The following is a 27,349-nucleotide window of genomic DNA, read 5'->3' on the forward strand; positions in this document are numbered from 1 at the left end:
AATAATGTAAAAAAAAGAAAAATGTAAAAAAAAAAATTGTGCCCTATCCCATATTAGCATAATAGTTTTTTTTTTACTAATTACAATCCCAAAAAGTGTGTTAAATTTATTGTGTGTTCGTTACGGATACGATGATACACACAATAAATTTAAGGCCGCCTGCACACGAGCGTTCCGGATTCCGCTAGCGGATTTTCACACGCGTATGGTACCTAAATGTGCTTGCGGATAGGTGCGGATGCGTGAAAAATCACGCGCGGATATACGCGGATGTGTTGCGGAAAAAAACGCGCAGAAAAACCAGCAGCCGCCCCTTATTGTAAACCCAACCCCTAGAGAACTGCCCATTCCTTGGAAAACAGCTTAAAAACCAACACCCAGACTCCGTTTTGTCCCTCTTGCTTGTGCGAGCACCGTTAAATTATTCTGGCAACATGCTTTCACCCGGTGAGCAGATGCCTTTGTGGGCATGGTTGATCCATGTAACTTTTTTCGGGCGCTTCTCCAGCGTGACTTTATTTCAGTCACTGCAAAAAAATTCACAAGAGGAATTCATTACTACAGATTTTGCGTTCTTACATCCTGCATTGGCAAGAAATACTACCTATCTCCCTCTACACATTGCGGGTGTCTGCTGAACAAGGCTATTAACCCAATAAATGCTGCTTCAGTGGCACCAGTGTAAAATACAACTGTTCCCGCAAAATCAAACAGGGAGGGCTTAGTAACTTGGGCGCATCCTGGCGGCTGATGCACCCATCTTCCTGCACAAGACGGCCGCAATGCAGGATGGACGTCTTTCCACAGAGCTGGAGGAAAGAACACAAGTCCGGCAATGGAGCCGGTTAATGTGCTCTTTTCTGCCAGCGTTGCGGAGAGTCGTCCGTCCTGCAGTGTGACCGTTTTGGTATCGCTGCATCCGTAAAAGTCTGATCTATCAAAGTAATGTATGATTTACCCTGCACGGTGAATGTGGTAAAAAAAAATAAAGCAACTACGCCCGAAATGCACTTTTTCGGCCACCCTATTTCCGAGAAAAAATGTAATAAAAGGCGATCAAAAAGTCAACTGTATGCGAAAATGGTACCAACAGAAACGTCAGGACATACCGCACAAAATGAGCCCTTACACAACTATGTCGCCAAAGAAATAAAAAAGTTATTGCACGCAGAAAATGGACACAGAAAATAATTTTAAAAAATTAAATATCTTAAAAAAAAATAAATACAAGTACTACAGCAAAAAAAATACTATATAAGTTTGGTAACGTAGCAATCGTACTGACCCATAGAATAAAAATATCAGGTCATTTTTGTTGCACTTTGCATGCTGTCGAAACAGGACGACCGAAAGATGGTGGAAAGTTTTTTTTCTCTCCAATTACAATTTTTTAAAGGTTTTTCAGTAAATTATATGGTACAATAAATAGTGCCATTGCAAAATACAACTCGTCCCGCAAAAAAAAAAGCCCTTATACAGCGACGTAGATGGATAAATAAAGGAACTACAATTTTTTAGGGAGTAGGGGGAAAAAAAGGAAAAAAGCAAAAAAGCTCCGTCACTAAGGGGTTAAAAGTGGGGATGGAAAAAAGCACAATAAAAACAAAAGTAAAACTGCTTGGCCACTAAGGGGTTAAAATGGGGGGAAAAAAGGACATTTGACGCAATAGCGAATAATACTCACGCAAGTTCTTCTTTTCCGCTTCTATTGCATTCGTCCAGGCATCCCCATAAACCTGAGCGGAGAGTTGAAGCCAGGATTGTTCCTTTCGATTCTTGTTTAAGTACTCTGGGGAGTTACTGTCCCATATGCTAGGGAAGTCCTGCATCATTGCGACAAGTTTGCCCATGTCAATCACTATTCATTACGCCTGGTGGCTGGTGGCTGCAGGCTGGTGGCTGATGACTGGTGGCTGCAGGCTGGTGGCTTGTGGCTGCAGGCTGGTGGCTGCTGGCTGCTGTCTGGTGGATGAGGTGACTGGAAGGGCAGTGCTGCTGCTGAAATTTGCCTGTGAAGCTCTGTGCTGTGTGTTGGGATGCCTCCTACCACGCCTACTTCCTGTAGTCATAGCAACCAGTGACTCCATCCGCAGCTGCACTGCGGATGTACTGCGTGAAAAAACGCACCCATTCACTTGTATTGGAGGCTTCACGTGCAGAATCTGACCCAAATTAGAACAGGTCGCACATTTTTTCAAGCGCGTGAAAAAACGCGATACAAATCCGTCCGTCTGGGGACAACTGCGGATCCTCATAGGAGTATATTGGCTGCGGTCTGGGGTGGACAATGTGCATAAAATACGCGCTAGAAATTCCGTTCGTGTGCAGGCACCCTAACACAGTTTTTATCCTGCATGGCAAAAAGTGTAAAAAAAACCCTAAAAATGGAGGCAAAATTTTTATTTTTTTCATTTTGTCTTGCAAAAAACACAATAAGATTAATCCCAAAAAGCGTTCTGTACCCCAAAATAGTACCAATACAAACTACCACTCAGCTCTCCACAGAGCTCTGTCCATGGAATAATAAAAAAGTTATAGGACTTTGGAAGATGAGCAATGGCAGGACATGCTGAAAAGATTTCTTTAGCTTTCACTCAGTGAAGCTCATAGGATATCACATTTGATACATTGAGTATGCAGAACACTGCTCCTCCTACATAACCTTAGCCTCAGAATCTCTTATTTGTGGTCATTGTATTGCCCCTTCTGCTGATCTCCTATGTATGATGTGAACATTCTCTAGGTTAACTAAATTCTGGAAGGGAATAATTGTTCTTAGAAATCCTGTATACAATATAAATATCCCCTTAACCTTTTGCAATCCAATTTCAGGGTTTCCTAGGGGGTTTTCTCTTTCTGCCATTATAAAATGGCACCATCTGCTGGCTAGATGGCAGCTCTGTTGTCAGGGGCCTCTCCAGCATGTCCCTAGCAGGCAGATGGCACCATTGTATAATGGCAGAAAGAGAAAGCCCCCTAGGAAACCGTGAGTCCAAAATTGGATTGCAAAGGGATTACAGTTTGTATAGACGGTTATTTGGAAGATTTGCCCTCTTCAGAATGTACAAAATTGGCAGTAGTTAGACTATTATACTTAGCACGAAAATGGTTGCGGTTCAAAGATGGAAATAAGACTCTCCTCCAACAGAGAATTAATAAGTAAAGTTAATTGGCTTGTAGACATGGAAAAGCATGCATATCTCAAAAGAGGAGCATTAAAGAAGTTTGGAGATATTTGGTGCACATGGATTGACAACTCCGGAATAGGCTCTACTGTGATATTCCGAAACAGAATATTGTCACCCCTCCGGTAAAACTAAAAGTAAAAATAGTTAATATTACTTGTCATATTTATAAATATAAATAAAATATTTGATTAAAAACATATAGGTCTAAGATAGACCATTCCTTTAGGTTTAGTATTAAATATATAGAATTTTCATCTTTGCATGATAATTGTAGTAAAATGACTTGGAAAGCAGTCTTTACATTTCCTGAAATTCTGCCAATTTTATGTGCATCAGCTCCAAAACTTCAATATGTGAAAAATCATTGCTAGTGTCTTAATTCAATAATTAATCAAAAGCCAGAGGATGGGGTTGAGGATCACATGATGCAGAAAGCCCAGGACCACTCGCTAGTAATGGACCACCCATCGAACTGTTTTAGCCTAATTCCCATATGGTCAAATGCCAGTTTCCTGGTAACTGTTGCAACCAGAGCGGTGAGGGAAGTATATTACCTGGTACACCTTGTCAACATGTTTTCCATGCTATTGTTACAGTAGCTCAAAAAGTTCTCACATGTGCCCTTTAATTGTTTTTATTAGCCAGATCCATGTTATAGTGGTGCTTCAAAGTTTGTGAGCCATTCAAAATTTTCCAGATTTCTGCAAAGATTTGACCTAAAACTACATCAGATTTCCACACAAGTCCTAAAAGTAGATAAAGAGAACCAAAATATTAGACTTTGTCATTTATTTATTTATTGAGGAATATGATCCAATATCTCATGTCTGTGAGTGGCAAAAGTATGTGAACCTTTAGAATTAGCAGATAATTTGAGGGTAAAAATAGAGTCAGGTGTTTTCAATCAATGGGATCACAATCAGGTGTGACTAAACAACCTGATTTTTACAACACATGAAAGTAAATCATGGCATGAACGAAGGACATTTCTGAGGACCGAAGAAGAACAGTTGTTGATGCTCATCAGGCTTGAAAAGGTTACAAAACCATCTCTACAGAATGCATGGGTCATGCATCAAGACAACGACCCAAAGCTCACAAGTCATTCTACATCACAATGATTAAAAAGAATAAAGCTAAAGTTTTGAAATCGCCCATTCAAAGTCCTGACCTTAATCGTATAGAAATGTTGTGGAAGAACCTGAAGTGAACAGTTTATAGGAGGAAACCCACCAACATAATAGTTGAAGCTGTTTTGTAAGGAGGAATGGGCTAAAATCCCTCCCATACGATTTGCAAAGCTAATCAACAATTACACAGTCTGCGATGAAAAAATTGTAGCATATTTAATTAGGGGGTTTAACAGTATTTTTTGTGCTGATTATGGTAAAAATAGTGAAAAAATTCCATCACCCCTAGATAAGTCACAAATTTCACCTGAAATTTTCTTATTTTCAGGGTTTTTCAGGTTCGGTACGCGTACGACAACGAATCTAAACTGTCTGCTAGGCGTGACCTTGACTGCAGTCAGTGACTCAGTGTGGAGCCAGCCACTGTGGTGTATGCATCAAACAGTTTTGTGATACGGTATTTAGAAGAAATGGCTACTAGAAGATGTGTCAACTCTCCTAACTGTTTCTGTTATATTTGTGGGTCTTATACCATCAAGAAGCAACAAAGGAACATTTCTAATTTTGTTCAGAAGGTGTATTTTGCATACTTTGGTATGAAATTAGGGGACCAAGATAAATCTTGGGCTCCCCATATGGTGTGTTCTGTGTGTGTGGAAGAACTGAGACAATGGTTTCAAGGTAAGAAGAAATCATTTCGTTTTGGAGTACCCATGGTTTGGAGAGGGCCTAAAAATCACAGTGATGACTGTTATTTTTGTTCTTGTTCAGTGCAAGGTTTCAATTTAAAAAACAGGAAGGACATTTTATACCCAACCAACATACGTTCGGCTATTCGCCCTGTTCCTCATGGACCTGACTTGCCTATTCCTTCACCTCCGGATACCCTGGACAATATTTTAGACAATTTAGACCAAATGTCACATAGTAGCAGCGATAATGATGACAGCTATGATCCAGGTACCAATGACCCTGAACTTTTCTCTCAATCAGACTTGAACAATTTAGTACGAGATCTGGGCCTACCAAAGGATTCAGCGGAAGTGTTAGGGTCTAGACTTAAAGAAAGACATATGTTAGCCTCCGGTGTTTCATTTTCATGGTACCGACTTAGAGAAAAGGAATTTGTCCCTTTTTTTACACAAGAGGGTGAACTAGTTTTCTGCAACAATATACCTGGAATCATGGAAATGTTCAACATAACATATGACCCAAAGGAATGGAGACTTTTCATAGATTCGTCAATAAGGAGTTTGAAAGCCGCACTTCTTCACAATGGTAACCAATATGCTTCTCTGCCTGTTGGACACTCAGTCCATTTGAAAGAATGCTACAAAAATCTTGGGTTTGTTCCTAATAAGCTTAGCTACTCTGACCATAAATGGACCATTTGTGGGGATTTGAAAGTTATTTCCATGTTACTAGGTCAAAAAAGTGGTTACACAAAGTTTTCATGTTTCCTCTGTGAATGGGACAGCCGTGACAGGAAACAACACTATGTCAAGCAGACCTGGCCAATCAGAAAGGCTCTTATTCCTGGAGTTAAAAATGTTGAAAGACAAAGTTTAGTGGATCCTAAAAAGATCTTACTTCCACCACTTCATATCAAATTGGGACTAATGAAACAGTTTGTGAAAGCATTACACAAAGAAGGAGAGTGTTTCAAGTATCTTTGTGAACAGTTTCCTGGTCTATCAGATGCTAAGCTGAAAGAGGGAGTCTTTGTTGGGCCTGACATAAGAAAACTTTTAAAAGATGAAAGCTTTGTCACTAAAATGGAAATGGAAGAAGAAAATGCCTGGAATTCATTTAAACTCGTTGTAACAGGCTTTCTTGGAAATAAAAAAGACCCAAACTGCAAAACTTTGGTTGCTGAATTGTTACAAAACTACAAAATCTTGGGCTGCAACATGAGTGTCAAAGTCCATTTCCTTCACTCACATCTGGACTACTTTCCAGAAAATCTTGGGGCTGTAAGTGAGGAACAAGGAGAACGTTTCCATCAAGATCTAAAAGAAATGGAGCGCAGATACCAAGGTCGATGGAATGTCAACATGATGGCAGACTACTGTTGGATGTTAAAAAGGGAAAATTCACAAGAACACAGCCGAAAAAGTACCAAAAGAAGCTTTGATGGAAAAAGAAAACGTTTTTACAAAGACTTATCATAACTTTGCAACACATGTGTATCACTATTATGCTTATTTTAGCTAGGTATTGTTTTTGTTTTTTTTTTGCTTTTACTTCATGTTAAAATAATAACAAATTAAAATTTTTCCATTTTTTGTATTTTTTCCAAATACTTCAACTTTATTTTGTAGGCAAGCCTTACATGATAGAAAAAAACCTATGTCATTTTTGAAATCTGTGCAAAAAACTACATAAAGATGATTTAACAAAATCAAAACAATTTTTAAAAAAGTTTTTTTTGCAGACCTGTGTTACCAGAAACGTTTAGGTGCAGTTACTTGTGCACAAGGAGTCACACCAGATATTGAAAACAAATGTTTTGTCACTCACAGATGTGATATTAGATCATTCTCCTCAAGAAATAAATGACCAAGTCTAATATTTTTGACACATTTGTTTAATTTGGTTCTCTTTATTTACTTTTAGGACTTGTGTAGTTTTCGGTCAAATATAAGCAGAAGCATGGAAAATTCTGAAGGGGTCACAAACTTTCAAGTACCATTGTATCTTTGACTCCTACAGTTATATGCTGACGTTCAAATTTTATACATGTTGTGGGAAAATTATCTTTTCCATTTGGGAAACCAGAATAGTTTAATACTTCACCACTTTGTTCTGCAGAGTTAAGCAATGACAACATTAAGGGAAATATCTGAACAAACCTCATTGAAAGAAACAGGTCTTTGGACATTTCCCATGCAGACAATGACTCATGGATACTTCATGTACATACTGCTATTGAGTTAATCATCACCAGTTATATTAAAGACACTGTGGGAATCTTAAGTCGTTCCATTGCGACATAATGAACAACCACTTTTTTTTTACTATAGTGCATTATTGTTTAGTTAATAACATAGTATGTTTGGCCAAAAAAAGACATATGTCCATCCAGGTAAGCCTATTACTCCCCCAATATGGAAGGCAAAAAAGTCCCCAATGAGGTAGAAGCAAATTTTTCCTATTTGAGTGACTAAATATCTTCCTGACTTCAATTTGGAAATCAGAATAATCCCCGAATCACCAACTCTTCCGAAGTAATTTTGTCTGGAAACTTGAGTACCTCTGTAATTAAAGGGGTTTTCCTGACAAATACTGACTTATCCAATGCATCACGGAAAGTATATTTCCTATTGATTTCAATGGGGGTGAAGCTGCCTATTAGACTTCCTGCTCCAACCCAAAGATGGCATTTGGCCTGTCGATCAGTTAATTGGCAGGGAACCCCATCGATCAACTGTTGATGGCCTATTCTATGGATAGATCATCAATGGTATCTGCCTGTAAAAGCCCTTTAAAATGTAACTTACTAAAGATGTAGCAAACATTAACTTGACATTTGATGCGTTATAATAACTGAAATGTAATGCAAGGCTGTAAATCAAGTTAACAAAAGGCAACAGTCATGTTAGCAATTGCTATATCTGTGCTATATCTAAGTATAGTGTTAAAATGAAGAACTTTTTTCCATCATTTGTTATATTTATTAGTAGTGGTAGAGCTATCTAGAGATATTCTGGCCAAATGGCTAGTAAAACCACTTTAATGTGTGTATGTAATGTGTGCGCACACACACACACACACTGTAACAGCAGGAGATGTAGATACTGTGGAGATTATTATCACAGTGTTTACAGATCTGTCAGTCTGCAGCCTGTAAGTGCATGAGAGTGGACTATGAAAATAGTCCCTCCCCCTATCGAAACACTCCTATGTCTTTATTAGGCCTTAGTCAGACGGGCGTTTTTTGCCACGATTTGCGCATGCGTCCGGCGATTTTATAAAACCATTGCTTTGCAATGGTATCGGACACATGAGCACTTTTTATGTGCTCGTCCGATAAATTATAGAACAGAAATCGCAGATTGCACCTATCTGCGATCTGCGATTCCTGTTCTCTTCTCTATATGCGCTCAATGGGGCCGGCGGCAGCAGCGCCGACCCCATTGAGAACATATAGAAGACAAATCCTTCTTCTCTGCCACAGCTGTAACAGCTGTGGCAGAGAAGAACAATGTTTGCCCATTGAATTCAATGGAGCCGGCAATACAGCCCTGAGCCAATCAGGGGGCAGGTCTGACTCACACCCCCTTCACACCCACTGCAGGCCGGCCGCGCGGAACTCCGGCTGCCGGGAGCAGGTAAGTATATATATATTTTTTATTTTAACACTTTTCTGGATGAATTGCAGGGAAGGGCTTATATATTTAAGCCCTTCCTGACAATTCATCCCACACTCGCCCGCAGCGCATTGCTTTCAATGGAGCGGGCTGTATTGCCGGCTCCATTGAATGCAATGCGCTGGACAGCTCCGGCCCGTTTCTAATGAAACGCGGCTAGGAGCAGATTTTCGGGCGATTTTCGGGCACCGGTCCCGCGATTTGTGGATGCGCATCCGTCGTGCGATCCGCAAATCGTGCGAAAAAACGCCCGTCTGACTAAGGCCTTACTATAGAAACTCTGCACCTAACAACAGAGAGTGGATTGCAGAGAAGCTGGAAAGGTAACCTCTAGTGGCAGCCAATGTGATTGACAGTAGTAAACCAACAACATTTTTAATTCAAGAATATTACAGCAATAATAAGTCTCACACAAGCTAGTAGATGAGCATAAGTTGTCTGAAAGGTCAGTGCCCCTTTAACACTTTGGAATGGCAAATGCCCAGCATAACAATCCAGTCAGATTCTTTATTTAGAATACTCAAATCTATATATACCTTGTATTTCTATTTTCTTTCATTTCCTTAAAATGTAGAGGTCATGCTCCTTTGCCAACTTGTTAGAGCGGGGTATCAAGCCTCACAATATACATAGACATGTAACATATGGAAATGCTGCTGCAGTGCCAAGTTCAGGTCTACATTTTTCACACAGGAGAGGACACCAGAATTCTGGTCAAGATGACCTGGGAAGGTGTGGTATCTGGAGCAGGCACAGGAAGAGGAGTTGTTGTTGCTTTGTGAGAGCAGTGTGTGCGGTAGTGAAGAGTCCTACAACAGAGGTAGCTGAGGTCTGCCATGTGCAGTGGAGAAGTCTGGTCACTAGTCAGCTCTTTAAAAGGGTTGTCCTGAGGCAAACCTCAAAATTTTACATTAGCCCATTCCCCCTGTCACCCCCCTGGCATAAAATAGCAATTTAAAGCGGTTTTTAAACCGCTTGCTACTCACTGATCTGACGAAATATGAAGTTATAAAGATCTTCTCCCCAAGATGGCCGCCGGTCCTTTCCCAGGGATGCACCGCCGTTTTCTCCCATGGTGCACCGCGGGTCTTCTCCCATGGTGCACCATGGGCTCTGTGTGGTCCATTGCCGATTCCAGCCTCCTGATTGGCTGGAATCGGCACACGTGACGGGGCGGAGCTACGATGACGACGCGGTGACCAGCTCTCCGGCACGAGCGGCCCCATTCACCAGGCAGAAGCACGGACTGCGCAAGCGCGTCTAAAAACGCCAGAAGACATCAGAATTAGACGGAGCCATGGAGACGTGGATGCTAGCAATGGAGCAGGTAAGTGAATAACTTCTGTATGGCTCATATTTAATGCACGATGTATATTACAAAGTGCATTATTATGGCCATACAGAAGTGTATAACCCCACTTGCTGCCGCGAGACAACCCCTTTAAGGTGTTTGGGTTAGGTGGTGGGGGTGGTGGTGGGGGGGGTGACCATCTGGGAAATTGCCCCTCATTCAGGAGATGGTTCACAGTAATTAAAAAAGCCACACAGACAAGTTTTTGTGTATGCAAGGTCTGGTGCCTTGCATACACAATGAGTACATTGTTTACTCTGCTGGGAGAAGACAATGGAATCCCACTGTCCAGATAATCCCTCTCATAAACACACACCCATCTGAGCAAACAACTAGTTCTCCTTCTACTAAGTTTACTTTAGCTAATAAGGGAAATAGAGTGATAATCTGAAATTGTAATTTTATGCAAAAATATGGTCAACTTGTTCAGTCGTTCGGCCGTTTAAGCGATTATCCTTGCATGTAAAAGGGCCTTTAAACAGAATGCCCATATTTAAAGTAACTGCCCTACTGAAATCTCATTGAAATATTTTGTTGCATTTCATTCTAAGAAATTACTGTATAGAAATTCAAAAGATTGGATGAAATTTATTTTTTCAACTAGGAAAAGGAACTGAATGTTAACGATTGTAATAAAACATGTGGCCGGTGTTGTGATACAAATGCTATGGAAATTACAATGTCTGCAGGACTGAGCTGGGATTCCTAAATTGCAGGCAGTGCAAAATATTGTGTCATTTTGTGGTTTTGCTATGGATATTTTCCCTCTGCCAAGGCATTTGCAGCAAAAAGCCGGTTTGGTATTAATTTGATTGTAACTTCATAATCCCTACTGAGTTCCCTTTGTTTCCAGCATTGCAGTACTAGGGCTTCTTCACGTGATAATCACGGTCGCATAACAGGTGGAACAAAACCATTGATTACTAAGGTTTCGTTCATATTAGCGGTATTCTCGCCTTTTATTACTACAAGCGAGAAACGATAGGGAAGATAGGGCAGGACCTATCTTTCCACATTTATTCAAACTTCTGCGCAACAGTGCGGAGTTGGAATACTCAGAGAGAAAAAACAAAACGTTCATGCGCAACAATGCTCTGTAGCGGCAAGCGTTGTGGAGCATATGGCCATATGTTTTTGCCCCTAGCATGCCAGGGGATGATCAGCATGGTTGCTTCCAATTAAAACTTTAAAGCTATGTTCATAGTTTGAAATATAGTTGCCAAGATATTTTGTTTTGAACTCAGTGCATGTATCTGTGTCAGCATAGTAGCTAACTTTCTGCTTAAGATTGCCTGCACACGGGTGGATTTTTGCTGCGGAATCTGCTGCGGCAGTCTGCACTGCGGATTCACAGTAAGTACCGTCCATAGCATGCTACGGGGGGGAGATCCCTTCTTCCTGCACATGAGCGGAAATCAGTTGCGATTTCCACTTGCAGAGTAAAAATCGCGGCATGCTACATTTTAGTGTGGATTCCGCACTGAGGGCTTCCATTTAAGTCAATGGAAGCCGTCCGAACTGCGGTGTGTCCGCATTTAATACTGCGGCGAGGTCGCAGATTCCCTGTCATCACCTAGTGACGGCACGGGAAAAATAAATATTTGAAAAGAAATCTGTACTGCGCATGTCCGACGGCGGCTCACTGCGATAATCCGCAGTACAGATAAAGAAAGAAAATAACAGGTATGCAGGGTCGCTGGCCGCAGTCAGAGACGGAATTCACTGTGGGAACCTGCATGCTGAATCAGGCTGTGCAGTGTGCAGGCGGCACAAACATCCGCGACAAAATCTGCAGCATATGAGTTATGCGTCACATGGACATAAGCGCAATTATGCAATGGGCGTTGCGTATTTGCGCTTGCATGTGCGTATTTTACTGTATTTTTGGCATGTGCATATTGTTCACATTTGCTTACGCAAAAAAATGCTACCATTTATTGCAATGGGCAGTTAAGCTAATTAGTTAAGTCAACTAGTTCAATATGAGTTATTTTCATGCGCAAATGCTCAGGAAAATAGAGCACGCTGCGCATCTTATTTCGTAAACGAAATGAACATGCAAAATACATTTACATGAATGAACCCATTGAAATCAGTGGTTTCTGTTCATTACATATTGCAAATGCAAAAATCTGAATAAGTAAGTTCATGTGACACAGGGCTAAGGGTGGTTTCACACGGGAAAGAAAATTGCGCTATTTTCACGCGATTTTCACCTGATGTGAGAGTCAGTAAATAGCAGACTTAGGGCGCCCACCCACTGGCGATTTTTTTTTCTTTGCGTTTTGCGTTTTTCCTGCAGAGCAATTAGAATTGAATGTACTCCTGTCCACTGGCGTTTTGCGTTGCGTTGCGTTGCGTTTTTTAACATAGGAACTGTCAGTTGCATATGTGTCCTTATTTTTCTCCTAATGCACCCATGAAAGTCAATGGAAATTAATGGCAAAGCCGCGAAAACGCCGCGAAAAACGCAAACGCCAGTGGGTGGGCGCCCTTAAGCAGATTTTGAAACCAATGATTTACAATGGTTTCCTTCCCATCTGCGATGTTTTCACTCATGTGATGTTGAGAGAACCAAAGATCACGAAAAACGCGCGAAAAACGCAAACGCCAGTGGGTGGGCGCCCTTAAGCAGATTTTGAAACCAATGATTTACAATGGTTTCCTTCCCATCTGCGATGTTTTCACTCATGTGATGTTGAGAGAACCAAAGATCCGGCTCCGGAACCAAAAATGCCGGCTCCATTGAATTCAATGGGCAAACATTGTTCTTCTCTGCCACAGCTGTTACAGCTGTGGCAGAGAAGAAGGATTTGTCTTCTATATGTTCTCAATGGGGTCGGCGCTGCTGCCGCCGGCCCCATTGAGCGCATATAGAGAAGAGAACAGGAATCGCAGATCGCAGATAGGTGCAATCTGCGATTTCTGTTCTATAATTTATCGGACGAGCACATAAAAAGTGCTCATGTGTCCGATACCATTGCAAAGCAATGGTTTTATAAAATCGCCGGACGCATGCGCAAATCGTGGCAAAAAACGCCCGTCTGACTAAGGCCTAATAAGGACATAGGAGTGTTTCGATAGGGGGAGGGACTATTTTCATAGTCCACTCTCATGCACTTACAGGCTGCAGACTGACAGATCTGTAAACACTGTGATAATAATCTCCACAGTATCTACATCTCCTGCTGTTACAGTGTGTGTGTGTGTGCGCACACATTACATACACACATTAAAGTGGTTGTACTAGCCATTTGGCCAGAATATCTCTAGATAGCTCTACCACTACTAATAAATATAACAAATGATGGAAAAAAGTTCTTCATTTTAACACTATACTTAGATAATGGCAAACGCCAGTGGGTGGGCGCCCTTAAGCAGATTTTGAAACCAATGATTTACAATGGTTTCCTTCCCATCTGCGATGTTTTCACTCATGTGATGTTGAGAGAACCAAAGATCGCAGTATGCTTTATCTTTGTGCGATTTTTTTTATCTCCCATGTTTCCCTATACAGGCTTCTCTTTATCGCATTGCCATGTAACAAACTTGTATTGCGATGCGATCTTAACATTAGTAAGTCCCATTGACTTTTGCGTTATAATAACGCACAATTTTTTCGCAGGCGGCAGCAATGTGAAATTATTCTTAAAAAAAGCATCGCTGATGCTCAAAAATCCCAGAAACAATGATGCGATTTTGCCACGATTTTCTCGCTGCAAAATCGTGCTCGCTTGTTTGAAACTAGCCTAAGGGTACATGTTAACATGCCCTTAAGGAGTATTCGCAGAATCACAAGTTATCCTCTATCTACTGGATAGGGAAAAATTGGGTGAACTGCAGGGATCCGACCACTGGGACTCTCCCCAATCCCTAGAATGAATGCAGCGGAAGCCATACTTGCGCTCTGCCACTCTATTCATTGTAATGGAAGCGCCAGAGATAGCCATGGGCTTGTACTCAGCTATTTTCAGTGCTCCCATTTAAATGAATGGAGTGGTGACTTGCATGCACGGCCACTGCTGCATTTATTATGACTGCTCTGGACCTTCAGTGCAAGTTATCCTCTGTTCTGTAGGGTTAACTTGTGGTTGTAGGAATACTGCTTTGGGTTTTAGATTGTCATTGCGAGGGGAACAGGATATGAAGTGCAAGAGTTGCTGCAGTGTGGTAGGAAATACTAGTTGGTCACAGTTAAAAGTGTTGAAGAAAAGATGTTATTTATAAGAGTATTCCAATTTTACACATTTATGGCCTCCCCACCTCTTGGACCCACACCTGTCAGTAGAACAGGGGTAACCCAACCCTATCCAGGCCACTGAGATGGCCGCAGCGCTCTCATTCTCTAAATACTTTGAATGCAAAACCAGATAAGTGCATCATTTGTTTCCGCAGGTTCTTAATAAGTTACTTTTTATACACAAAGGTTTCCATCGCCTTTAAGTAGCATGTTTGGTTATGCAGTTATTGCAGCGTTGGCAGCATCATATAGGATCATTTGGGCTGTGAAAAGGAGTACCTTTTTTTAAATATAATGCTGCAGAGGTATGGAGTGGGGAGCAGTATAGTATAACTATATCTTTGTGGTATAAATGTGTCACATCCAACCTGGACCTCCGGCTCTCAGTCTCTCCCTGGCTTTGGGTATAGTCAGAGCTGGGAGCTGGAGGCCCTGTTAGCCGGTATCTTCTAAAGCTAAGTGCAGTGGTTTATCTTTTCATCTTGTTTGTTGGCTTTCTCCTATCCCACGTAGGGTCATCTAGTGGCCGAGGTATGTGGCCAGGTTTGCCATTCTCAGGGCGGGTTACCAGCGTCTAGGCAGGTCCCTTCCCTGGGTTAGGTTATTTCGGAATAGTGTTTTCCGTATTGCTGTTGTCAGTATTGTTTGACACTGTTTGGTGTGCGTTTGTGTGAGATCTGCAGGTTACTAATCCAGAGCATCCAGGCTAGAGGTAACAAAATGGGTAAACCAAAGTATATATATGTAAAACCTTTTGGAGAAGAGACTCTATGAACAACGGAATCTTTAGTCTTATAACTACAATTTGTGAATAGATCTTTTTGAGCAAGAATATGTTAGGAACATCATTTAATTTTAAGTTGTCTACAAAGTTATCTGATTTGATAGCTTTTGCTTCAATTCTCGTTTTGTATTACCTCTAATACTTACTGATCATTGTGATTAATAGACTTATGCTATGTGGTTTGTGTGCAGGAGGTTTTGTCATTCATGGAGACTTTAGAGTGCTTTGGGTATTTTGGAGTAATGACCTCATGAAGTCTTTTCAGTAAGCCTGGCACAAGCATCAGTCTCTTAAATCATTTCTAAAAACAACCTCTACCTGAGATTGTCATAATATAGTAGCGGTCAACTTAGCTCCCTAAGCTTTCTAGGATTATGGTGAATGTTCCGCATGCTGTACTTCCTCGGTAAGATTGCTTGGCTTATTTCGGCCAAAAGCTTTTAATGTGATAAAATAAGGTCAATCATTGCTTATGGATAAAAATATACAGAAGATGTGCTTAAAAATGTAAACCTCTTATACCGATATGATTTCTGCATTGGCATCTGTATAATTTTTGAAAAACTTACTATTTAATATTGTGCTAGTTTTTCATGACTCCTTGGGTCATTATAGAGGGTATAAGCTAGGCTGGCACTGGAACAAAATGCTCAATTTTATCTCCTATGGAAAGAAGCCCATAAATCTGAACATCTCCCAACAATTCAACAATGGTATATCAAAGAAGTCAAAGGTCAATAGCTAGCTAAAAGTCTGTAAGGCACTCTATTAATTGGATCTCGTTATCAACCTTAACCCTTTGCAATCCAATTTTGGATTCGGGGTTTCCTAGGGGGCTTTCTCTTTCTGCAATTATACAATGGCACCGTCTGCTGGCTAGAGCCAGTACTGTGGTAGGGGACATGCTGGAGAGGCCCCCAACAACAGAGCGGCCAGTAATATACAGTAAGAATACCCTGTCGGACGTCTTCCGACATCGGAGCCTTCAATCAGAATGTCTTCAGACGTCAGACAGTGGATTGGAAAGGGTTAAGGTCCATTTAGACGCAACGATCATCACTCAAATTTCATTAAAAGTGTTGAAAGTGAGCGATGGTTTTGCTTTTAAAGGTGACTGTTTAAACGAAATGATTATCGGTGGAAAATAGACGATAAACGATAATTGAACGATAGTTTGTTTGAATGGCATGTGCATCAGTGAGGGTAAAAAAATGAGGTAAACGTTAAACCAAACGATAAGAGAACTGCCAAATGATGGATTTTTAGAAGACTGAAAGACAACAATTAACAAATGATAGAGATGAGCGAACGTACTCGTAATGAGTACTTACGCACCCGAGTACCGCCATTTTCGAGTACTTCAGTAATCGGGCGTAAAGATTCGGGGGGCGCCGGGGGGCGGGGAGAGGCGCGGCGGTGCGGGGGGAGCAGCGGGGAACAGGGGGAGCCCTCTCTCTCTCCCTCTCCCCCCCACTCCCCACTGCTACCCCCCGTGCCGCCACGGCGCCCCCCGAATCTTTACGCGCGAGTACTGCTGTACTCGAAAATGGCGGTGCTCGGGTGCGTAAGTACTCGTAACGAGTACGTTTGCTCATCTCTAACGAATGACTAACGAAAAGTGCACGATGGGAGTGCGATTACACATAACGATTATCGCTCAATTGCGACACTTTTAACGAAGTATGAGTGATGATCGTTGCGTTTAAATGGGCTTTTATCCATTAGATGGTGGATTTATCTTTAGCATTCTCTCGAAATCTACTACAAGCTTAAATATTAAAATTGCAGATATTATGGAAATAGCTTTCCTTGAAAAAACAAACAAACAACTCTTAGTAGTGTGACTAATGACAATGGCATTTGTCCTGACAATCTCCACAGTTGTGCTGTTTCTACAAAAATACCTGTAAATATATGAAAAATGTCAAAATTACGACACAAATACTTGTCAGCCAGTGCTTAAGGACTGGACAGCAGACTTCTTGGTAATCTGTGTTGGAACAGCCTTGCGATTTGTTTCCACGACTTGAAGCAACAGTTGTTTTTCTTCTTCATTAGTAAAAAGTCTGAAATTCCTGGTCTTTGAGCACAACCTTGTCATAGACATAAGAACCTGAAACTGCCCCAAATAAAGGTTTGTTAAAAGTAAAACAAATTAGAAGGTGTCAAAGCAAGAGTTTTTTGGCCACCCTAATATACACACAGAGCAGAACGCAAAAGCCTCAATAGAAAGAACTTTTACATTTTGTTGAATAGAATAATATTTAAAAAAATGACATTGCAGAAGAGAGGAGTTCCCACACAAAAAGAAATAATGCGTCAAAAAAAGGTACCCCTGATGAAGCTTGAGTGAAACGCGCAGTGGAGTACAGGCTATAAGGTTGGCACCACTGATATGTTCAGGTCAGGATCTTATGATTGCCCTGTACATGTGAATATGTCATAATTCATATGACTGTTTATAATCGTCATCATTGTAAACATGATTGCGATAACATTGGATATTCCTTGTATATACATGTCTTAATAAACATGACATGCCTAATGCCTTCCTTTCTTTGATGCATTGTTTGGAAACTGGTCTCTTCTGTAATGTGATATTTTAATATTATTCTAATCAACAAAATTTAAAGTTCTTCATACTGAGACGTTCCAAATGTATAAAAAGTGGTTGTGGTGACCTTTTCAGATGCTTAAGCAATAATTGTTGAGATTTGCAATATATATACGCAAGTACAAGTACCACCTAAACATTGTTGCAGTACGCCTCATTATCAGAACGGTGTTTCCTAATGGCAGTGGCTTCTTTCAACAGGATAATATGCCCTGCTACACTGTAGAAATAGTTTAGGAATGGTTTGATGAACATGACAAAGAGTACAAGGTGATGACTTGGCCTCCGAATTCCCCAGATCTCAATTTGATTGAGTTGCTGGTTGTGCTGGAAAAGCAAGTCCGATCCATAGAGGTCCCACCCCATAACTTACAGGGTGCAAAGGATCTGCTGCCAAATACCACATGATATCATTAGAAGTCCATGCTTTGATGGGCCAGAGCTGTGTTGACAGCATGAGGGGGGCCTAGAAGATTTTAGGCAGCTGGTTTTAATGTAATTAGATCTGTGATTCTATTTATGTTTCGGAAAACTCGTGTCATAAGTATTCAGTAACCTTCTTTTTTGTGACGTTGACCTTCAAATAATGACATTGATCATAGTATTGATCGTTGTCTACATGACTGGATGCCAAGCAGCTTCTGGCCAGAAATTAACAAGGTACAAAACAATAACAATCAATTAGATGTCCGAAAAACACAAGATGAGAATTGGTTAAAGCAATAAAATAACAGCTTGTTACCCCGTTATCCTTTGTCTTTAACAAGAAGGTTAGAGATAAACTAATTTGTTCACAGTTTTACTTTCTGGCTTTTATAATCGGGTCTCCATTAGGCTAGAATTGTCATCAGCAATCTAATATGTTTATAAATCCTTCTCATTTTATTGTATGAAGTTAAAAAGAAGCCCATATTGTGTAAATCTACTAAAAACAATAGTCTGTTACCATTTGTGATGGATTTTAATATAAATGATCAAAAAGTGCATATTGTATTTCACTTCTCTTAAGGTTAGTGGATATCTGTAGAACAATAGAGAATTTTGAACGTAATACAACATATATATTGGTTGCACTAAAACAGCAAGATGCAAGAACTTGCTTCAGGTCAAGGTTCAGCCAATTAGTATCCGACACATCCCTAGAGCCTCGGTGCTTTACATATCAGCAAGTGGTCAATGAGGTAGAAATAACCTGCTGGAAATTAAATACATTTACATTTAATACCTAAGGCAATACGCAGTGAAATGTGTTTTTCCTGTACATTTTGGTCCCACAAAAAAAAACACGCAGCATGCTCTATTTTCCTGTGCATTTGTGCACCAAAAGTCCCCATAGAAGTCAATGCGGATGCGCAAATTACACTAGGAGATCCATGAATCACTGCGAAATTGTGAAGGAAGAACCCGAAGTAGGTTTGAAAGCTTGCTATTGTTACGATCATGTAGGCTAATAAACACAGGGCCCACTCGATCGTGACCAAGATGGATACACACTGGTTTCAGACAACTGGCCCTGAACAAGACACATAAACATGCCACATGACAGGGACAACTGGACAGAACAAGAAGACACACAGAGCCAGAAAACACAGCATACAAATAATAAAATGCAAACACTAATAGCAGATAGTAAGGCTGAATATAAATGCCAGGTATTAGTTGACATTTTGATCAAAACATGGAAGCTAGCGGGCCACTTCACGGCTGCTGGCTATACCGCTAGTCCCTACACTAACCAGGAGTCCAGCGGCACCAGATGCAGTTCACACCACAAGCTGAAAACAGAACACAAGTCACACAGCAAGCTGCAACACAACCTTTCTTGCAGCCACCACACATAGAACCAGTTCACACCACAAACAGAGACAGAGAGAGCACTGCACAGGACTGCTCACACCAGACTACAACAGGTAGTGCACACAATACGGACTTCACCCAGAGCTCACATGCACACAGATGAAACTCACAGCAAGTCTAACAGTGTCCTCATACCAGGGGAATAGACAGTTAGGAAAGCGAGCTGACATAGGGAACTGTGTCAAGGATCCACCATCTGACACACAGACAAGACATAAGACGTTTGGAGGCCACACCTGACAGGGAAAGGGAAGAGGGGGTCTGCATATGATACACACAAGGACTACAGGTGTCCAAACCGTCTTTGGGAAGCAGAGAGACACAACAGACCTACATGCAAACACAGCTCTGAGCGGGCACAAGACAGATACATCCAAACAGTACAAAGACCAGCATCACCTACTGAGAGATGCTGGTTTTTATGTGCTGCAGACTAAAGGAGATTGGCTGCTGGATAATACCACACCCAGATAGCTCAATTAATCCCAACCTGTGAAGGTGTGCTCCAGGAACCCTGTAGTACAACAGATCCCAGCAGCACACCCTGACAGCTATAACATCATGTATTTTTGTTAGCCATTAAAAGCTATCATATCTACAAGATTACTTGGTTTCTCCTGCTGAGAACAATCACAGTTTGCTCTACTGGCTAACACCATACCAAACTTTTTTCATTATGCCAGCCTAAGGAATGACTTTGCAGCTTCCACTCTGCAGACTCCAACGATGTCTTTGTTTTCCCTCTCATCGCCCATACAGGCTCCTCTTAGTTTGGGTTCGCAGATCTGTGTGTCAGGTGGGTAGTCCACACTGCCTACTGCCAATTGGTAATACCAGAGTTGAATGACACACACAGATTCACACTATAGCAAACCAGGACCCTACGAAGGATCCAGTAGTGAGAAGAGCCAAAAGACATCGGCAGCCAGTTGGGCCGCGGCTGCAAAGCTATGCAACCGCCTTCGCTGACAGGAGGACATGACAGGCCCTCTTTAACTGCAATGCTGCAAAGCAAGTTATCGTGGTGCACCATTCATGTTAACAATTATACATGTATGTAATCACTCTGAAATGTGTTTATAGGCTCTTTAACCCATATGTTTAGTTGCTTGTATATTGATCAACTCAACGCCAATTCCCCAAAAGGGTTTTTTTGGGGGAAAAATGTCTCACTTTCACCTCCTGACGTGTTCTATGTTCTGTTGGGAATAAAATATGCTTACATGTGCTTAGATAAGATTTTCAAATTATAGTATTTTTCTTAACATTTATTTACATTTTATACAGCGTCTCAACTTTTTTAAAATTGGGATTGTAAATACATAATACTGCCCCCTGGTGGAAGAGAGAGAGTTTGAAAGCTCAACTTTCCCTGTTCTTCAATGTCAGGGACTAATATCGGCTTTTAGTGTAAGAGCAAGATGTTTTGATAAATATATGTTACAGCTTGTAACACGGGGTCGGCATGTTGGTTTATATATAGTTTGAAGCCAAAACAAAGCAGAAGATAGCCGCACAAAAAAAGTGTGTGATTGGATAATTTTCCACAATCAGTTCCTGAGCCTCATTAGCGTGAAAATTGCCCATTCACACAATCGGGAGCGGCCTGTTGCAGAAAAAATGCGCTGCTCAGAGAGAAAGAGAGAGATTCTTATTTCACAAAAACTTCTATAGCACTCTTTGTTAGCTAGTTGCGCTTTTCAGTCAAAACATAGGTCAAGACTAAAGATGAGCGGGCATACTCGCTAAGGGCAATTACTTGATCGAGCATTTCCCGCTCGGAAGAAAAGGTTCAGCTGCCGGCGACGGGCGGGGAGCGACGGGGGAGAGAGGGGAGGAAAGGAGGGGAGATCTCTCTCTTCCTCTCTCACCCCTGCTCACTGCCGCAACTCACCTCTCACCCGTGCCGGCAGCCGAACCTTTTCTCCCGAGCAGGCAGGTACTCTCTAAGGACAATGCTCGATCGAGTAATTGTCCTTAGCGAGTATGCTCGCTCATCTCTAGTCAAGACCTATCTTTTTTCGCAGCAGGGAATTTTAGTCACTGATGTCCTTTTTTTTTTTAGGTGCGATTTTTTTTTTTCCTGTGCGGCTAAAAATCGTTCATCTGAATAGGAAACCATTTGTTCTATTAGCCACAATTTCTTTGTGTGTGTAACTTAGCTGCAGAAAATCGTCTGTGTGAATGAGCCCTAAAACAATTTTTAGCACGTAAGGCTGGGCACACACGAACATATCGGCATTGAGTATTACATGTGCAATGTACGCGCGCATAATACGTGATAAATAGAAAGAATGAAAGTATATTGATTTCATTGTTCCACAAACACTTGTGTGCATTAATTGCGTAAGATGCCTATTGTTCTTTATATTCTCATTCATTCAAAAACTGTGGGGTCAGAATACGCAGTACACCCCTAGATGAATTCGTTAAGGGGTCTAGTTTGCAAAATGGGGTCATTTGTGGGGGTGCTCTGGCGTTTTGGCTGCTCAAGGGCTCTACAAGTGGGCAATGGGGCCTGAAACACATTCAAGCAAAATGTCTGTTCTGAAATCATATTTTTTGCGTATTGCATGCGCAAAATTTTTCATGCACAAATATGCCCGTGTTGCACAGCCTAAGGCTGGATTCACACGACCATATTTGCGCTTGTATTATAGTAGAACCCATTGACTTCAATGGATTCGTTCACAAGCTCGTATTTGGCCTTTGCTTTTCAGTCATGTAAAAAAATATGCAGCATGCTGTATTTTCCAGCGCAAATGATTAAACATATTGGCCATTTCAATTGCTGAGAGCATCAGTACATGCTTTTTCAGCACGCAATTGCATACGACTTGTGTATACACAAAGCGCAGTAAAATAAGCTGAAAGGCATACAAAAATGCAACGAACATTCCACAAAAACACATTACTAATACGCACACAAATACGCTTCCGCCTGTGTGAATCCGGCTTTAATCTCCCTAGTAATTCCAATGAAGGCTGGATGGAGAGTGATAACAAGTTACTTGTACCTACTTACTTATGGGTAGAAACAAGTATAATGTGAAAATGTAACACAATTGATATAAAATCCCCTGTTAGGGCGCCTACCCACTTGCGTTGCCGATTTTCGCGCGTGAAAAACGCGGCGTTTTCGCACGTTTTTTGCACGTTTTCCCGCGGCATTTTTTGCGCGTTTTTTGCAGCCCTCCATTGACAATCATGGGTGCATTAAGAGAAAAATAAGGACACATATGCAACTGACAGTTCCTACGTGAAAAAACCCCACGAAACGGAAAAAAAAAACAGATGGACAAGAACACATTCTATACTAATTGCTCTTGAGAAAAAACGCAAAACATCGCAGGAAAAAAAATCGCCAGTGGGTAGGCGCCCTAATAGTGTTATTTTTTCTGACATAATTTTTGATTACTTTTATGTATTACAGACTTTTCTGGCCTTGCTGATTTGGACAGTGTCTATAGCAGTGTTGAAAGACAAGTAAACGATACATTGCGACGGCGCAGACACACAACAGAGAATGACTACAATATCGAAGTGCTGCTTGGAGTGGATGATTCTGTAGTCAGGTTCCATGGTAAAGAACATGTTCAGAACTACCTCCTAACACTCATGAACATTGTAAGTATGACATTCTTCTAATCAGCTGTGTCATCGACTATCCCTATAACTGAGATCCTACCAAATACAGACAGCCAACAGGTGCTTTAAGACGGGTGCTCATAGTCATGGAATTGGCCACACTTCACCTACATATTTAGACATCAATTTTTTATGTAAGCCGTCTCCAGATCTCTTCAAATGGTTATCCAGTCATATGTAAATAATATTTAAAGGCTATTGTCACCTTTAAACTGAATATTTTTTTTATTCTTCATTTGCTTCTTAGATGCTGATTTAAGCAAATGGTAGATTTTGTTGCTGTAGATTCTATTTAACTCCTTCACATAGCTGGTTGTCCTGATGTCTACTGAAATAGGTTTGACAGTATACTGCTCTTGCCTATGTTCGCTCTCTTTACTCTTCCCTCCCTTCACTCAGTGTTAGAGATAGTTGTAAAGAGAGTCTTAATGCTGATCAAAGTGTGGAAAGGGAAGAAAGTAACCAAGTTTTCAGGGTGGGCAGATCACCCAGGCTGTATTGTATTAGTAAATAGGAAGGAATAGTACTTGTTAAAACAAGAACTATTCAGCACTGCCAATCAATATAATGATATACTGTAGGTAATGTCCAAACATGATTGTACTAAGCAATCATTTTGGAATTGAGCTAAGGCATTTCGGAATTGAGCGAATGCCTTCGGCCGGCCTGATGAGGGCAGCATAGTGTAACTAGCAGAATAGGGTGGTCGTCCATTGTATTCTATCCGGCACAAATGCCATAAATGGGCAGAAAGCTGCTCAGACATAGACCTTATTGTTCTCTATTTGAGCAATGGAAGCCTACAGCTGTGTCCTAGGTTTCTACTTGAATCCAGTCTCAGGACTCAGATGGAACCTAGTGTGAGCTCAGGGACGTACTCCATAACATGGCATGAACAGCCCTTTATAAATATTGCCTCTGAAAAGCACATTTACAAAATTAAAGTTTAGAGCTTTGATTTAGTTTATGCTTGATGTAAATCTCTTCATTCCAAAGTAATAATTTCCATTCGCTATACAATTCTAAACCAATAGAAAGGATCCTTATCTCTTAGTTTGGGTTGAGAGCAGCTTCATAGAGCATCTCTGTATAGAAGACCTGGACAGCCTGTGGATTCAATGGACACTAAATAATGCTACAAGTTCCCTATCTTGGTGCTACAGGAGAACGCTTGTTGTTTCTCCCACAGCTGATCACCGGATGTTCCAGTAGCACAACACCCTATGATCAGCTTATCTTTAGGGAGCCCTTCCAAAGACAAGGAATTGTCTAAATAGGTAGACCATTTAAATGGCACCTTTCAGCTCTCCCAACATTTCTGTTTTAGTAAATAGGTGTATTCCCCATAAAATAATTTTGGAGCATTATTTTAGAACTCTGCATTGTGACGTTCCTCTGTTATTCCTCCTTAAAATGTAGACAGAATTGATAAATGACTGTTAATAGGATTTTTCTGTGTGCAGTCTGACACTGTTCCATCAGTGACTCTCTATTGACCAAGGGAATTGTAAGCCCCATTTCCAGGAGGAATAACTCAGGAATGAGAGTACAGAACTGTAAGACAAGGTGTTCCAATGGGCTTTTACTAGAACAGCATGTCAGGACAACTGACTGGGGCCCTTTTTATCGATGCTTCACCTACTACAAACGATAAAGTGGCCTGTTACACACCATACTATAGTGTCGTTACTCTCACTATATTTAGCTATGATATTATATTGTTCTCATCTCACATTTGTTAAATCTATGTGGATCTTCTGCTGTGTCTTATATAGAAAGTCATTGTTTGAGATTCTCAAGGCTTCAAATTGGAGTCTTTTCTTCTGTTCCAGGCAGGGCTTCCATATTTCCCATTTCCTTTTAGGACAGCCCTGCTTTCTGCCAGTGGAAATGTTTAACTTGGATTTCTTTTCTAAGAATACAGACTTATAGAAGAATTAGCAGAGAGTGTAAAAAGGATGTTTGAAACGGTTTTCTTGCATTTAGATTGGAAAAGAAATATTGAATGAATTTTAAGGACTTAAATAGCAGCCCATCAGAAATACTGCTTTTATGATCAAAATAAATGCTTGCCCTTACATATAAAAATGCCATATTTAAACATATTTAGACAGATCAAGATTAACACTTTTTTAGTCCATTAGTAATGGACATTAAAATTTATTTTTTCTCATGCAGGTTAATGAAATTTACCATGATGACTCAATAGGTGCCCACATAAATGTAGTTTTGGTGCGCATGATTATGCTGGGCTATGCAAAGGTAAGACTTTCTTTGCTAAGAAATTAAAGACTATATGAAACCTCACAGTGTTGGGTTTATTCCTTAGGTTAAGTTTCAGTCTTATGCATTTCAGACATATCCATAGAATATGTGATTAATGAGTGACAGGTGGTTATCTCCCTTCCAAAATGCTGCATTCAACTCTTCCATGGCTCCCACAAACTTAAATGAAGAGAGCCACAGGCAAATGTGCCCACCTCTCCAATGAGGCCATTACATTTGCCTTGAATTGGCAAATGAGAATCAAGTCCAAGAGATGAGACACCCTCAACCTATCAGCCTCTTATAGCATTTAAACCAATTTGGTGTGCCATTAATGCTTTAGTTGGGAATACCTCTATAAGTTTATCACTATTGTTCTTTAGGACCTTTTTTATATGGAATACTGCTGAGGATCCTTTAAACAGCTAATTGGTGGTGGTGGTGGGGTTAGAGGTTGGATCCCAAGCAATCAAAAATTGATGGCCTATCCTGAGGATAGGGCATCAATTTTTAAATCTTGAATAAGCACGTTAACAAGACTTAAGTCAAAGTTCACAACAACATAAATGGTGCCAAAGATAATTAAAGTAGTTGTCTGGGACTCAAGAGTTGATCAGCAGGGGTTTACCGCTCATGATCCCCACCAATCTGTTGGTTCATGGGCCCTCTATCGCTGGTCAGTATTTTAGCTGCCCGGATTGGCACTACAAGCACTTCCATCAAATTTAGCAGGAGTTCTTACATTTAAAAAAAAAAATGATACGTGCAAAATTTTAAATCAGGCGGGGTGTAAACATGCATTAAATCATGTAAGAAAATCTCATTGTCTTTCATGTTTTTCTTACAGTCCATCAGTTTGATTGAACGGGGTAATCCATCTAGAAGCCTTGACAATGTGTGTCGATGGGCATATCAGCAGCAGAAATCTGACCCCAACCATTCTGAACACCATGATCATGCCATATTTCTTACCAGACAGGATTTTGGTCCTGCTGGAATGCAAGGTAAGCAAATGCACCAATATTATTCACTAGAAATAAATCCTTTTAACCTTAAATGCTTATTACCGTGAATGCGAAATTAAATATTGGTTCCCTCTGCAATAAACAATTAAAAGGCTGTTTCATGAAGACACCTCCTTTTAACCCCTTAACGACTGCCCCATTGGGAAACTACGTCCTCAGTAAGTGGGCTTTAATCCTAGAGGACGTAGTTTTATGCATCCTCTTTGGATTAATGCCCACTGGCCTGAGGATGTGACAGCTCCATGCTGTCGGTGCCCGCAGGTAGCCGACAGCATGGAGCTGTCATCCCAGGATGCGGCAGTCCCCCCCAATATTGCGATCGGCGCTATCCAAAGTAAAGAAAAGTGCCTAAAAAGTTAGATATTCAGCTGCCCTGATGGATCGGATCCATCAGAGCAGCTGAAAATTCTTACCTGGCTTGTCGGCGGTGTCCCCCGGAGATCGGGTCCTCCCGGACCCGCCGGCAGTCTTCTGCGCATGCGCGCCAGGCGATGACGTCAGGCGCATGCGCAGAAGCCCGGGAGCCCCCGGCAAATTTGAAATCTCCTGGCTCCCGGCTCCTGAAGGTAGCTGGGAACCAGGAGGTGTTACCGGGGACCGCGGTGAGCGGTCCCCGGGCACGCGATCGCCGCTAACCATTGGATAGCGGTGATCGCGAAAAAGTTTTTTAAAAAGTCAGTTTCACCTCCCCTCATGGATCGGATCCATGAGGGGAGGTGAAAATACTCACCTAAGTCCTCCCCGATGTCCCGGGACCCGAATCTCCGTCTGCACATGCGCGCCCGATGATTGACATCGGGCGCGTGCACAGACGGCCTCGAGCCCCGGGAGATTTAAAATCCCTCTGCTCTTGGCTGTCATGTGTAGCCAGGAACAG

At 41.2% G+C, this 27,349-nt stretch overlaps 1 protein-coding gene across 3 annotated transcripts in view; it reads left to right on the plus strand.

Annotated features, from left to right (window-relative positions):
- The window catches only part of ADAMTS3 (ADAM metallopeptidase with thrombospondin type 1 motif 3), a 276,553-nt gene that overhangs the window by 141,502 nt on the left and 107,702 nt on the right, over positions 1-27,349 (plus strand). For all 3 annotated transcript variants that reach the window (XM_066574067.1, XM_066574068.1, XM_066574069.1), the window contains exons 5-7: positions 22,968-23,161; positions 25,361-25,444; positions 26,295-26,451. In XM_066574067.1, the coding sequence (XP_066430164.1) occupies positions 22,968-23,161; positions 25,361-25,444; positions 26,295-26,451 (435 nt within the window). The remainder of the gene's footprint in view (positions 1-22,967; positions 23,162-25,360; positions 25,445-26,294; positions 26,452-27,349) is intronic.

The sequence above is a fragment of the Eleutherodactylus coqui genome, chromosome 7 (genome assembly GCF_035609145.1).
Source record: "Eleutherodactylus coqui strain aEleCoq1 chromosome 7, aEleCoq1.hap1, whole genome shotgun sequence".
Lineage (NCBI taxonomy): Eukaryota > Metazoa > Chordata > Amphibia > Anura > Eleutherodactylidae > Eleutherodactylus > Eleutherodactylus coqui.